At 44.0% G+C, this 12,297-nt stretch overlaps 1 protein-coding gene across 2 annotated transcripts in view; it reads left to right on the top strand.

The window, feature by feature from the left end:
• The window catches only part of MPP1 (MAGUK p55 scaffold protein 1), a 45,363-nt gene that overhangs the window by 15,337 nt on the left and 17,729 nt on the right, over nucleotides 1–12,297 (top strand). For both annotated transcript variants that reach the window (XM_001363379.4, XM_007506906.3), the window contains exons 2-3: nucleotides 11,208–11,363; nucleotides 11,821–11,899. In XM_001363379.4, coding sequence (XP_001363416.1) covers nucleotides 11,208–11,363; nucleotides 11,821–11,899 — 235 coding nt within the window. The remainder of the gene's footprint in view (nucleotides 1–11,207; nucleotides 11,364–11,820; nucleotides 11,900–12,297) is intronic.

Here is a 12,297-nt window from a genome sequence, read left to right as displayed (position 1 = left end):
GAGAGAGACAGACAGACAGACAGACAGCTTTCCCCTCCTGATTCTTTTTTGTTTCACTCTGCTCTTGGTTCTACAAACCTTCTCAAGTTTCTCTACATTTTTAATGCTGGTTCTTATTGCATAATAGATATTTGATTACATTTCTAGACCAGAAGCAGATACCAAGCATTCCGATTTTGGTTTTTTACAGTTTTCTCTTTAACCAGATCGGTAACTCTGAGCTTCTCTTTCTGAGCCATTTCTTTTCATTTTATTACTTTCATTTGCTCTATTCGTCTATCTCCTGACACACCAGTTTAATAACCCAATCAAAAAAGGCTGATGGGACACAACCTGGCCTCGATGAGATAACGGTTCTCTGGAATCGTTCACCTCGTCCTTCCCTAGCTGGTCACTAGCCCCAGTGATCTGCTCTAGCACTTTCTGGGCACAGGAGGCCAATTCTCTGGCCTGTAGTTTGAAGATTATCCTCTGCCCTCTTTTGAAAATCAGGACAAGATTTGCTTCTCCTTAATCTGTGCCCTGCCACTGACTGGTACAGTGGTCCAACCTCTCAGTTCTATCAGGGCCCAAGGACAGCATTCATTTGGACTCAGGGACTTGAATTCATCATGGCTGTCCAGAGTCTCTCCATTGCTTTCCTGATCTTAGGCTTCAATCCCTGTTGCCTTTTCCCTCTCCTCTACCCCCCCCCCCCATGCCACCATTTTCCAGGGCAAAGGTTATTTATTCTTCTTGGAAGAGAAAACAAGTGCAAAGCAAATTACTTGAAATAACTGTGAAGAGTCAAGCAAAATCAATTCCATCCATGGCTCATTCTGCACCGGTACTACACTACCTCTTTGTGCGGAATAGCATGTTTCAGCTCTGGTCCTCTGGTTTCCTCTCTGGGCGTGTTTTTACAGTGTTGGTGGAATGAAAATTGTTTTTGTTCATCAGTCCTCCGAATTGTTCATACGATGTTGATATTATAGTATAAATTGTTCAGCTGCTTCATATAGACCTTTCTGTAACTCTTACCTTCTATCTTACTATCAGTTGTAAGACAAAAAGAGAGGTAAGTAATCAGGGTTAAATGACTTGCCCAAGGTCACATAGCCAGGAAGTGCCTCAAGCCGAATTTGAACCTAGGTCCTCCCAACTCCACCCCTCCTGATGTTCCATGCTCCTAGTAGGAGTTTCTTTGTATTTTTTCTTTGATTTCAACAGCTTAAAGGGATGACCCGCCAGCCGCGGTGTGCTGACCGGGTGTTTGTAGGGCAGGCAATGCTTGGGACCCCTTTTCTAGTCCCCTCCCTTGATTAGGGTGAGCAGTGCTGTCCTAGAGAGGGCTGCTCAGTCACCCAGGATGCTGCCGAACGTCCCTGCTGCCCACAGGGCTGAGCAACCACTGGTCCATGGGCCGCCTACGTGCAGGATCGTGACTACAACTGCCAGTGGTCACCTCCACCTGTTGTGTCGCCACTCCCCCATCGCCGCAGGTCTTGAAGAGGGTGGACGGGGTAAGGATAGATGAGTGTGCACAAAGACACTTGTGCATGAAAGAGATTTAAGTGGAAAAGCCGATGCACAGAGACAGTCCCACTCTCTCGGCTTTGGAAGCCTGGGTCCAGTGGCACGAAAAGTCGTTACACCTGGAGACTTCCTCAGCTGCATTGGATGGCCGTGTTGTCCTTTGTGCTCCAACACGCCCTAAGCACTCCACAGTGCTTTGCTGCGTCGCCCTCTCAGCCGTTGAAGATTCTTATTTATTATTATTATATATATTATCTATATTCTTCCATCTATTTGTCCGAAGCAGTCTTCACATGCTGGCTGAGTAAAGCCCTGGTTCACCGGGGGTCTATGACCCGATGGCTACCCTCATGAGGTTTAGCTGGCCTGCCGAAGCCGTTGTCCGGGGTGTGGCCGCTGCTGCATGCTAGCAGCTACTGGGAGCCACAAGTGAGAGCTGGGTGTCAGATGAGGGTCAGAGGCTAGAGAGCTGCCCTAGGAGGGCACGATAAGTCCTCCATACCAGAGATACTACCCCTCCCTGAGCACCACATACACCCCTCCTGCTATAAGTCTTTGAAAACATCGGTTTGCTCATTTCTTTTTTTTTTAATTTTATAGTATTTTATTTGATCATTTCCATGCATTATTCATTAAAGACAAAGATCATTTTCTTTTCCTCCCCCATAGCCGACACGTGATTCCACTGGGTATCACATGTGTTCTTGATTCGAACCCATTGCCATGTTGTTAATATTTGCATTAGAGTGTTCGTTTAGAGTCTCTCCTCTGTCATGTCCCCTCAACCGCTGTAGTCAGGCAGTTGCTTTTCCTCGGTGTTTCTACTCCCACAGTTTGTCCTTTGCTTATGGATAGTGTTTTTTTCTCCTAGATCCCTGCAAATTGTTCAGGGACATTACACTGTCACTAATGGAGAAGTCCATTACATTCGATTATACCACAGTGTGTTTGTCTCTGTGTACAATGTTCTCCTGGTTCTGCTCCTCTCGCTCTGCATCACTTCCTGGAGGTCGTTCCAGTCTCCATGGAATTCCTCCACTTTATTATTCCTTTTAGCACAATAGTATTCCATCACCAACATATACTACAATTTGTTCAGCCATTCCCCAATTGATGGGCATCCCCTCGTTTTCCAATTTTTGGCCAACACAAAGAGCGCAGCTATGAATATTTTTGTACAAGTCTTTTTGTCCATTATCTCTTTGGGGTACAGACCCAGCAGTGCTATGGCTGGGTCAAAGGGTATATATTCTTTTGTTGCCCTTTGGGCATAGTTCCAAATTGCCCTCCAGAATTGTTGGATCAGTTCACAGCTCCACCAGCAATGAATGAATGTCCGACTTTGCCACATCCCCTCCAGCATTCATTACTTTCCCTAGCTGTCATGTTAGCCAATCTGCTTGGTGTGAGGTGATACCTCAGAGTTGTTTTGATTTGCATCTCTCTGATTATAAGAGATGTAGAACACTTCTTCATGTGCTTATTAATAGTTTTGATTTCTTTATTAGAACTGCCTATCCATGTCCCTTGCCCATTTATCAGTTGGAGAATGGCTTGATTTTTGTTTTTGCAACCAGAGTTTTTTTTTAATATATTTTATTTGATCATTTCCAAGCATTATTCGTTAAAGACATAGATCATTTTCTTTTCCTCCCCCCCACCCCCCATAGCCGACGCGTAAATCCACTGGGCATTAGATGTTTTCTTGATTTGAACCCATTGCTTTGTTGATAGTATTTGCATTAGAGTGTTCATTTAGAGTCTCTCCTCTGTCATGTCCCCTCAACAGCTGTATTCAGGCAGTTGCTTTTCCTCGATGTTTCCACTCCCATAGTTTATCCTTTGCTTATGAATAGTGTTTTTTTCTCCTAGATCCCTGCAAATTGTTCAGGGACATTACACCACCATTTATGGAGAAGTCCATTACATTCGATTATACCTCAGTGTATTAGTCTCTGTGTACAATGTTCTCCTGGTTCTGCTCCTCTCACTCTGCATCACTTCCTGGAGGTTGTTCCAGTCTCCATGGAACTCCTCCAGTTCATCATTTCTTTTAGCACAATAGTATTCCATCACCAACATATACCACAGTTTGTTCAGCCATTCCCCAATTGATGGGCATCCCCTCGTTTTCCAGTTTTGGGCCACCACAAAGAGCGCAGCTATGAATATTCTTGTACAAGTCTTTGTGTCCATTATCTCTTTGGGGTACAGACCCAGCAGTGCTATGGCTGGATCAAAGGGTAGATATTCTTTTGTTGCCCTTTGGGCATAGTTCCAAATTGCCCTCCAGAATGGTTGGATCAGTTCACAACTCCACCAGCAATGAATGAATGTCCCTACTTTGCCACATCCCCTCCAGCATTTATTACTTTCCTTTGCTGTTATGTTAGCCAATCTGCTAGGTGTGAGGTGATACCTCAGAGTTGTTTTAATTTGCATCTCTCTGATTATAAGAGATTTAGAACACTTCTTCATGTGCTTGTTAATAGTTTTGATTTCTTTATCTGAGAACTGCCTATCCGTGTCCCTTGCCCATTTATCGATTGGAGAATGGCTTAATTTTTTGTACAATTGATTTAGTTCTTTATAAATTTGAGTAATTAAACCTTTGCCAGAGGTTTCTATGAAGATTTTTTCCCAATTTGTTGTTTTCCTTCTGATTTTAGTTACATTGGTTTTGTTTGTGCAAAAGCTTTTTAATTTGATGTAGTCAAAATTATTTATTTTACATTTTGTGACTCTTTCTAAGTCTTGCTTGGTTTTAGAATCTTTCTCTTCCCAAAGGTCTGACATGTATACTATTCTGTGTTTACCCAATTTACTTATAGTTTCCTTCTTTATGTTTAAGTCATTCACCCATTTTGAATTTATCTTGGTGTAGGGTGTGAGGTGTTGATCAATTCCTAATCTCTCCCACACTGTCTTCCAATTTTCCCAGCAGTTTTTATTGAATAGTGGATTTTTGTCCCAGAACCTGGATCCTTGGGTTTATCGTATACTGTCTTGCTGAGGTCACTTGCCCCCAGTCTATTCCACTGATCCTCCTTTCTGTCTCTTAGCCAGTACCAAATTGTTTTGATGACTGCTGCTTTGTAATATAGTTTGAGGTCTGGGACTGCAAGGCCCCCCTCATTTGTGTTTTTTTTTCATTATTTCCCTGGATATCCTTGATCTTTTGTTATTCCAAATAAACTTTGTTATGGTTTTTTCTAATTCAATAAAATAATTTTTTGGGAGTTCAATGGGTATGGCACTAAATAGATAAATAAGTTTGGGTAGGATGGTCATTTTTATTATATTGGCTCGTCCTATCCATGAGCAGTTAATGTTTTTCCAATTGCTCAAGTCTAGTTTTAGTTGTGTGGCGAGTGTTTTGTAGTTATGTTCATATAGTTCCTGTGTTTGTCTTGGGAGATAGACAAAATAAAATACCTAGGAATCTAAGGTGATTTTGAATGGGATTTCTCTTTCTAGTTTTTGCTGCTGAGCTGTGTTGGAGATATATAGAAAAACTGATGACTTATGTGGGTTTATTTTGTATCCTGCAACTTTGCTAAAGTTGTTGATTATTTCAATTAGCTTTTTGGTTGAATCTCTAGGATTCTTTAAGTAGACCATCATGTCATCTGCAAAGAGCGATAACTTGGTTTCCTCCTTGCCTATTTTGATGCCTTCAATTTCTTTTTCTTCTCTAATTGCTACTGCTAGTGTTTCTAGTACAATGTCAAATAATAGAGGTGATAATGGGCATCCTTGTTTCACTCCTGATCTTATTGGGAAGGCTTCTAGTTTATTCCCATTGCAGATGATATTAGCTGATGGTTTTAGATATATATTGTTTATTATTTTTAGGAACAACCCTTCTATTCCTATGCTTTCTAGTGTTTTTAATAGGAATGGGTGTTGTATTTTGTCAAAGGCTTTTCTTGCATCTATTGAGATAATCATCTGATTTTTCTTGGTTTCCTTGTTGATGTGGTCAATTATGTGGATGGTTTTCCTAATATTGAACCATACTTGCATCCCTGGTATAAATCCTACTTGATCATGGTGGATGACCCTTCTGATCACTTGCTGGAGTCTTTTTGCTAGTATCCTATTTAAGATTTTTGCATCTATATTCATTAGGGAGATTGGTCTATAGTTTTCTTTCTGTGTTTTTGACCTGCCTGGTTTTGGAATCAGTACCATGTTTGTGTCGTAAAAGGAGTTTGGTAGAACTCCCTCTTTGCTTATTATGTCAAATAGTTTGTATAGTGTTGGGATTAACTGTTCTCTGAATGTTTGATAGAATTCACTGGTGAATCCATCAGGCCCTGGGGATTTTTTCTTAGGAAGTTCTTTGGCCTGTTGGATTTCATTTTCTGATATGAGATTATTTAAGAATTCTATTTCTTCTTCTGTTAGTCTAGGCAGTTTGTATTTTTGTATATATTCATCCATATCACTTAAATTGGTGTATTTATTGCCATATAATTGGGCAAAGTAATTTTTAATGATTGCCTTAATTTCCCTCTTCATCAGAGGTGATGTCCCCCTTTTCATCTTTGATGCTGTTAATTTGCTTTTCTTCCTTCCTTTTTTAAATTAGATTGACCAGTACTTTGTCTATTTTGTTTGTTTTTTCAAAGTACCAGCTTCTTGTCTTATTTATTAAATCAATAGTTCTATCACTTTCGATTTTATTAATTTCTCCCTTAATTTTTAGGATTTCTAGTTTGGTTTTCTGCTGGGGGTTTTTAATTTGGTACCTTTCGAGTTTTTTTATTTGCATTTCCAATTGATTGATCTCTGCTCTCCCTAGTTTGTTAATATATGCACTCAGGGATATGAATTTACCTCTGATTACCACTTTGGCTGCATCCCAAAAGTTTGAAAGGATACTTGCCATTGTCATTTTCCTCAATGAAATTAATTGTTTCTATGATTTCTTCTCTAACTAAACGATTTTGGAGTATCATATTGTTTAGTTTCCAATTAGTTTTTGATTTAGTTTTCCATGTACCATTACTGATGATTATTTTTATTGCCTTGTGGTCTGAAAAGGCTGCATTTATTATTTCCCCTTTTCTGCATTTGTGTGCCATGTTTTTGTGACCTAATATATGGTCAATCTTTGTGAATGTGCCATGTGGTGCTGAGAAGAAGGTGTATTCCTTTTTATCCCTATTTATTTTTCTCCATATGTCTATTAATTCTAATTTTTCTAAGATTTCATTCACTTCTTTTACCTCTTTCTTATTTATTTTTTGATTTGATTTATCTAAATTTGATAATGGTTGGTTCAAGTCTCCCACTAATATGGTTTTACTGTCTATTTCTTCCTTCAATTCTCCTAGTTTCTCCATTAGAAATTTGGGTGCTGTATTATTTGGTGCATACATGTTGATTAGTGATATTTCCTCATTATCTAAAGTCCCTTTTAACAAAATATAATTACCTTCCCTATCCCTTTTAATCAGGTCTATTTTTGCTTTGGCTTTATCAGATATTATGATTGCTCATTTCTTATAGTAAAATAATGCTTCATCACCTTCATATACCACAGGTTGTTCCTCAGATGATATGATGGGCATCCCCTTAGTTGTCAGGTTTTTGCCACCACAAAAAGAGCTGCTCCAAATATTTTGGTACCTCTATGGCCTTTTCTTCATTTTCTGATTCCTTTTCAGTACAGGCCTAGCAGTTGCTGCATTCCAGATTGTTTTCCAGCATGGTCACACCCATTCCTGTGCCCCAACAGTGCATCCATGTGCCTGTTTTTGAGAGGGAATTCCAGAATTCCTTTCATTTTTGTTCCTCTCATCAGTAGTGATTTTTTCCATATGCTTATAGATAGCCTCCCCCGTGAGAGCTGCCTATTTATATACCTTATAGACCATTTATCAGCAAAGTCTGAATGAAAATGAGGCCAAGATTTCCTCAGTTCCCTTGGATTTGTGTTGGTTCATCTTTCTAGCCTTGGGCTGGTCTTGATCTTTTTAGGCCTCCATAGCCCTGAGGAGTAACTCTGTCTACATTTTGCTACATTTCTTTTACGTTTAGGCCCCATCACAGGATATGAGGTGTTGGTCTTCTATCTTGCTGTCCAATTTTCCCCCCAAGAATGAGGCCTCAACCTTTGGGTTGGTGTTTGGGGGTTGCTTTCATTCCCTGTCGTTGAAGCAGCCTTCATTGTGCTTGTGGCACTAGACTCATTCTCTTTTCTGCCTTGCCTACAAAAAGCCTCCGGCCCTCCAGATCCTTATAAAAGCATCTCTTACCCTTGCTGCCTTCTCAGGCTACAGTTCCATGGCTCAATCCCTTTGCACCGCCAGCTCTTGGCCTCCACCTCCCTCACTACCCACTCACTCTTCAATTCCTTTGGAACCTGGCCTCTGGCCAGGGAAGTGCCAGGTGCCACTGCTTCCCTCAGACCCAGCCTCCCTGAGTTCTCGATTATACTTTTGTCTTCAAGGGTACCCTTCCCTCTGGCACACTAAAAACAGTGCTAAGCCAAGGAAATTATGGGGTGGATCAGGTTAGCCTGGAAAGACTTGCATGAACTGATGCAGAGTAGAGCAAGCAGAACCCAGAAAACACCAAGCAAGATGACCAGACAATGGAAATTGAAAGAGCGATTAGGTGAAACTGAAGACAGGTGATGATGGTGACCACTGGTGACCCCAGCCCCTTCCCTTCCCTCCGAAGTTTGCAGTTCCAGGCGGAGCTGTGGAAGCGGACTTTGCTGAGCAGGTATTTGTTTCCTTATTTAAATCGATCAACCAGCATTTATTTACTGAGTACCTGCTCTATATGCCAGGCCAGGTGCTAGGTGCTGGGGCAACAAACATAAGGAACAGAACATCCCTGACTCCACAAGGAATTTCCAAAGGAAAGTGACTACAAACCAGAGGCTTTCACGAAACCTTTGGGGAGGGAAGAGGCCCTAGATTCAAACTCTGACTGGCCATGTACTGCTTCTTGCAACCCCAGATAAGCTGCTGCACCCATAAGACAACAGGGACTCGTATGCTATGCTCTCTTCTGGCCCGAGAATTATGGTCTTGCTACTTTCTCTCAGTCTTTCTCCTCTTACCCCCTCCCCGCAAACCCAGCAGACTGAGTTTTCTGGCCCAGGCCTTTTTGTCTCTCAACACTTTCATCCTAGGCAACCTCAGCCATCTACAAAGCTGGCCCCATTGGGTTCAACCTGATTCTCTGGAGAAGGCAGGAGAGAAAAACAAATGTGGAGAGACATGCAAAAGAAATTCCCATGTTAGTCAGGTCCAGAAAAAAAGGAAAAAAAGGAAAATGGGCCTCCCTCGGCCCTCCAAGTCATCTAATCTCTTCCTCTGGAGTCCTCTGGAAGGGCATGTGGAGGGTCACTGCGTGGCTGGGGATCCCTAAATCTTTCACAGTCCTTTGTCTCTCCAATATTGCTGTTACTGCAGAAATTCCAAGAGCATTTCTGAAGGCTGGAGGCTGGGCACTGGGGATCCAGAGATGCCCATGTCTTGGTCCAGGGAGAGCTTCCATTCTAGCTAATTGGATCTAATCAGCCCTAAAGCAGCTCAATAGGTGGCACAATGAGAGCGTGCTGGGCCTGGAGTTCATGACCTTGGGCAAGTCACTTGGCCTCTATCTGTCTCAGTTTCCTCATCCATAAAATGGGGCTCATTAAAGCATCTCGCTCCAATGAGCACCTGGCACACAGCTATGTACATTTTAGTCATGCTTCTTTTTCAAGGGTCCCAGAACTCCAGTCCCACATCCCCAAGTGCCTCAAGGCCAGAGAGGTCCAGCTGGCAATCCAAGCTGAACTCAGCACCTCCCCAAAACCAATGAAAGCACCTTGCGGGGAGGGCCTATTCCCTTTTGACTCTGTATGTCTACTGCTCTCTCCAGGGCAGAGGGGTCACGGAATTGGAGATCTCAAGTCATTCACTGAGGCCAAAGCCTTCATTCGAGAGACTGTTTACAGTCCAAATTCCGTCAAGTGGCAGGACCATGGAATTTAGACTTTCAAAATGGCTTCGGAGACCTAGTCCACCCTCCAGATGTTCAAGGGAAGTTCTCTGACCTGCTGAAGCCTTCATCCGGAATAGCAGAACTGGGATTTCATTCCCAGGCTCTTGGACCTGGAAGTCAAACACTCAGACAAGCTTGGGGTGGTTGATTTGTACCTAGAAGGAAATGAGGAAACAGACCTCAAGGAGGAAAGTGATATGCAACAGGGTCAAGATTTGAACCCAGAACTTCTCACTCCTCAACAAGAAGAGAACTTAATCGGTGGAAAGCTGGGAAGATAACTACAAGGGTCACTGTCTAGTGAAGAGGCCAAGTTGTCAATAAAGAGTATGAAATCCAAGTGGACCCAGGCAACAGAATTTTGTGACTTCCTACACTATGCGCATATGTGAAAGGAGGACCTGAGAAGGAGATTGGAGCCAGAACACGAGAATAGTTGAAAGTTCAGAGACCGAGTTGTTGAGAGAAGGAGGCACTAAGTATTTTGTTGAGAATGCTGACTCTAGGATCAAGGTAGCTTGGAAGAGCAGGGAAGGCCCCAGTGAGGTCTAAGCTGGTGAGTTACACAGTGAGGAAAGAGCTGAAAGACCAAGAGAACGTGGTCAGAGAAGGGACTTTTAAGAGTCCAAGGTGACTTTCCAGGCAGTTCCAGAAGATTCACGTGCAACCAGCCCAGTTGGGGCTGAGCTAATGTGGAAATGGAGACTGTGGGAGGGAGGGGAGGAGTCATTGTGAATATGGAAGTCCCTAGGCATGGAGACCAGGCTGGAGAAGATCAAAAGACCGAGTCAGACCCAGAACTCGGCTGAGAAAGGAGAACCATGTGGAGATGAGCTCAGGGAAGATTTAGACAGCGTGGTGTCAGCACGTGGTGTCAGAACCTCAGAGGAGAGGCTGCCAGTGCTTGTGGTATGAGAAGAGGGTGGGAGTGACAGCACCGGCTGAGGCATTCTCCTTTGGCCCAGTGAATAAAGAGGACCAGAAAGGATGGAGACTGTGTCAGCTGCCAACATTGGCCCGTTGGCTTTCTGGTCTCCCAGGCTCCTCACGGCTCCCAAGCTTTCTGGGCTTTCTGGTTTCCTTCCTGCTCCTGCATTTGCTTGGGCTGGTCTGGGAGGGAGCCTGATTCCCAGAGAATAGGATTCCAATTACTTCCTTCACCATTGCCTCTGCCTCCTGGAGTTAACTTCTCTAGTAAGACCTGCATCCCTGCACTCCATGGGCCACAGGGGGACAGTGATCTCGGCACATGACCCAGAAAAGGTCATGCTATGGAACTGGGGTAAAGGAGAAGATATAAAAGAGGGGCTTCCACGAAGTGGGCTCTCTATTTGCTCAGGCACATGGCGAAAGGATGGTGGCTACTTTAGAACGGGCTTCCTTCTCTCTATCTGTCCACCTTATCTTTTTCAGGTAAATCGTCAAACTCCATGGAGATTAAGGACTGGAGTCTAATTTTGTTTGTAAGACCGCAGGAAAGGAGCCCAGCCAGCCACACGTTCTGGGCCTGGCATACATTGTCTCGGTTTTTCCCATAGTCCCTTCTGGCTTCTTCACAGAGAGAAGAGCCTCCGAGGGCCTCCCAAGGTGGCCTCATGGCCCAGGGGCCTTGGCTGCAGACTCACTGCCAGGTCCCTTCCCTGATGCTTTAACTCCAGTGAGTGCTTTGTTCTTCTTAGGTTGCTTCCTTCCCCTCAAATTCTGTGACTGAGGACATATACACCAATGGATCTGCTGCACCAGCTAGTCCTGGGCCTGGCCAAGGCAACCACCGCCACCGGGAGCCCCGGAAAGTACGCTTCATCCAGTTTGAGAAGGTCACAGAAGAGCCCATGGTGAGTGTCCATCAGTCTTCCCTTCTTCTCCCTCTCCCTCACTGGAGCCTGAATCCAGCTGGGAGCATAGAGAGCAAGAACCTGAGGGTCTTCCCGCTCACATGCTTGCCTTTTCTTCCTGGGGAGGAGGTAGGAAACTGCCGAAAGCTGCTTGCCCCATTACTGTGAGACTATTACAATCAGGAAACCCTCAGTGGTATAGTGGAAGACAATACTGGCCGGGGAGTTTGGAGACTTGGCTCTGAGGCCTGGCTCAGTCAGAATCACTTTAGCTCTCCAGGCCTGTTTTCCCATCTGTAAAATGGGGCTGAGGCTACTTTCCGACAAGTCCTCCAGGTGCTTTAGTGATGGTGAATGAAAGGCACAGGGAACTCGTCATCGTTGGGATGAGCTTGGCATGGTATTGCAGTGCATATTCCTTAATGCAGAGTGCCCTGTGCATCTCCTTTTCTTCCAGGGAATTACTCTGAAGCTGAATGAGAAACAGTCGTGCATGGTGGCCAGAATTCTCCATGGGGGCATGATTCACAGACAAGGTAGCTTTTGGTGATGCCCCATGGGAGCCCTTCTTTGGTGTAGGGGAGGGAATGTGGCCATGGCTTGCTGGGAGATCCCATCCCCCCAGACCTAACGGTGGGAGCCCTGTGCCCAGTGCAGCCAGTGTTGATTGGTTAGCCTGCAACAAGCTAAGTGCTGCACACACCCGGCCCTCAAAGACCTTATGTCCAATGTCACATGCTAAGTCTTGTATGGAGCTCAAAGATTGGTTTGGGCACTCAGAGTCGAGGGGTGCGCGTGTGCGGTCCATTATTGCTGTCTCTCTTCCTCCTCAGTGTTTCCCCTTCAGCTCGTGTGCCAACAGGAATGGGTGCTGGCTTAAAGGATTCCACTTCCAGGAGAATGGGAGCATCTTGGGCTCCCTTTTTTTCACTTT

Source organism: Monodelphis domestica, chromosome X, assembly GCF_027887165.1.
Source record: "Monodelphis domestica isolate mMonDom1 chromosome X, mMonDom1.pri, whole genome shotgun sequence".
In the NCBI taxonomy this organism is placed as follows: domain Eukaryota; kingdom Metazoa; phylum Chordata; class Mammalia; order Didelphimorphia; family Didelphidae; genus Monodelphis; species Monodelphis domestica.
This window is presented reverse-complemented; position numbering and strand designations above follow the sequence as displayed.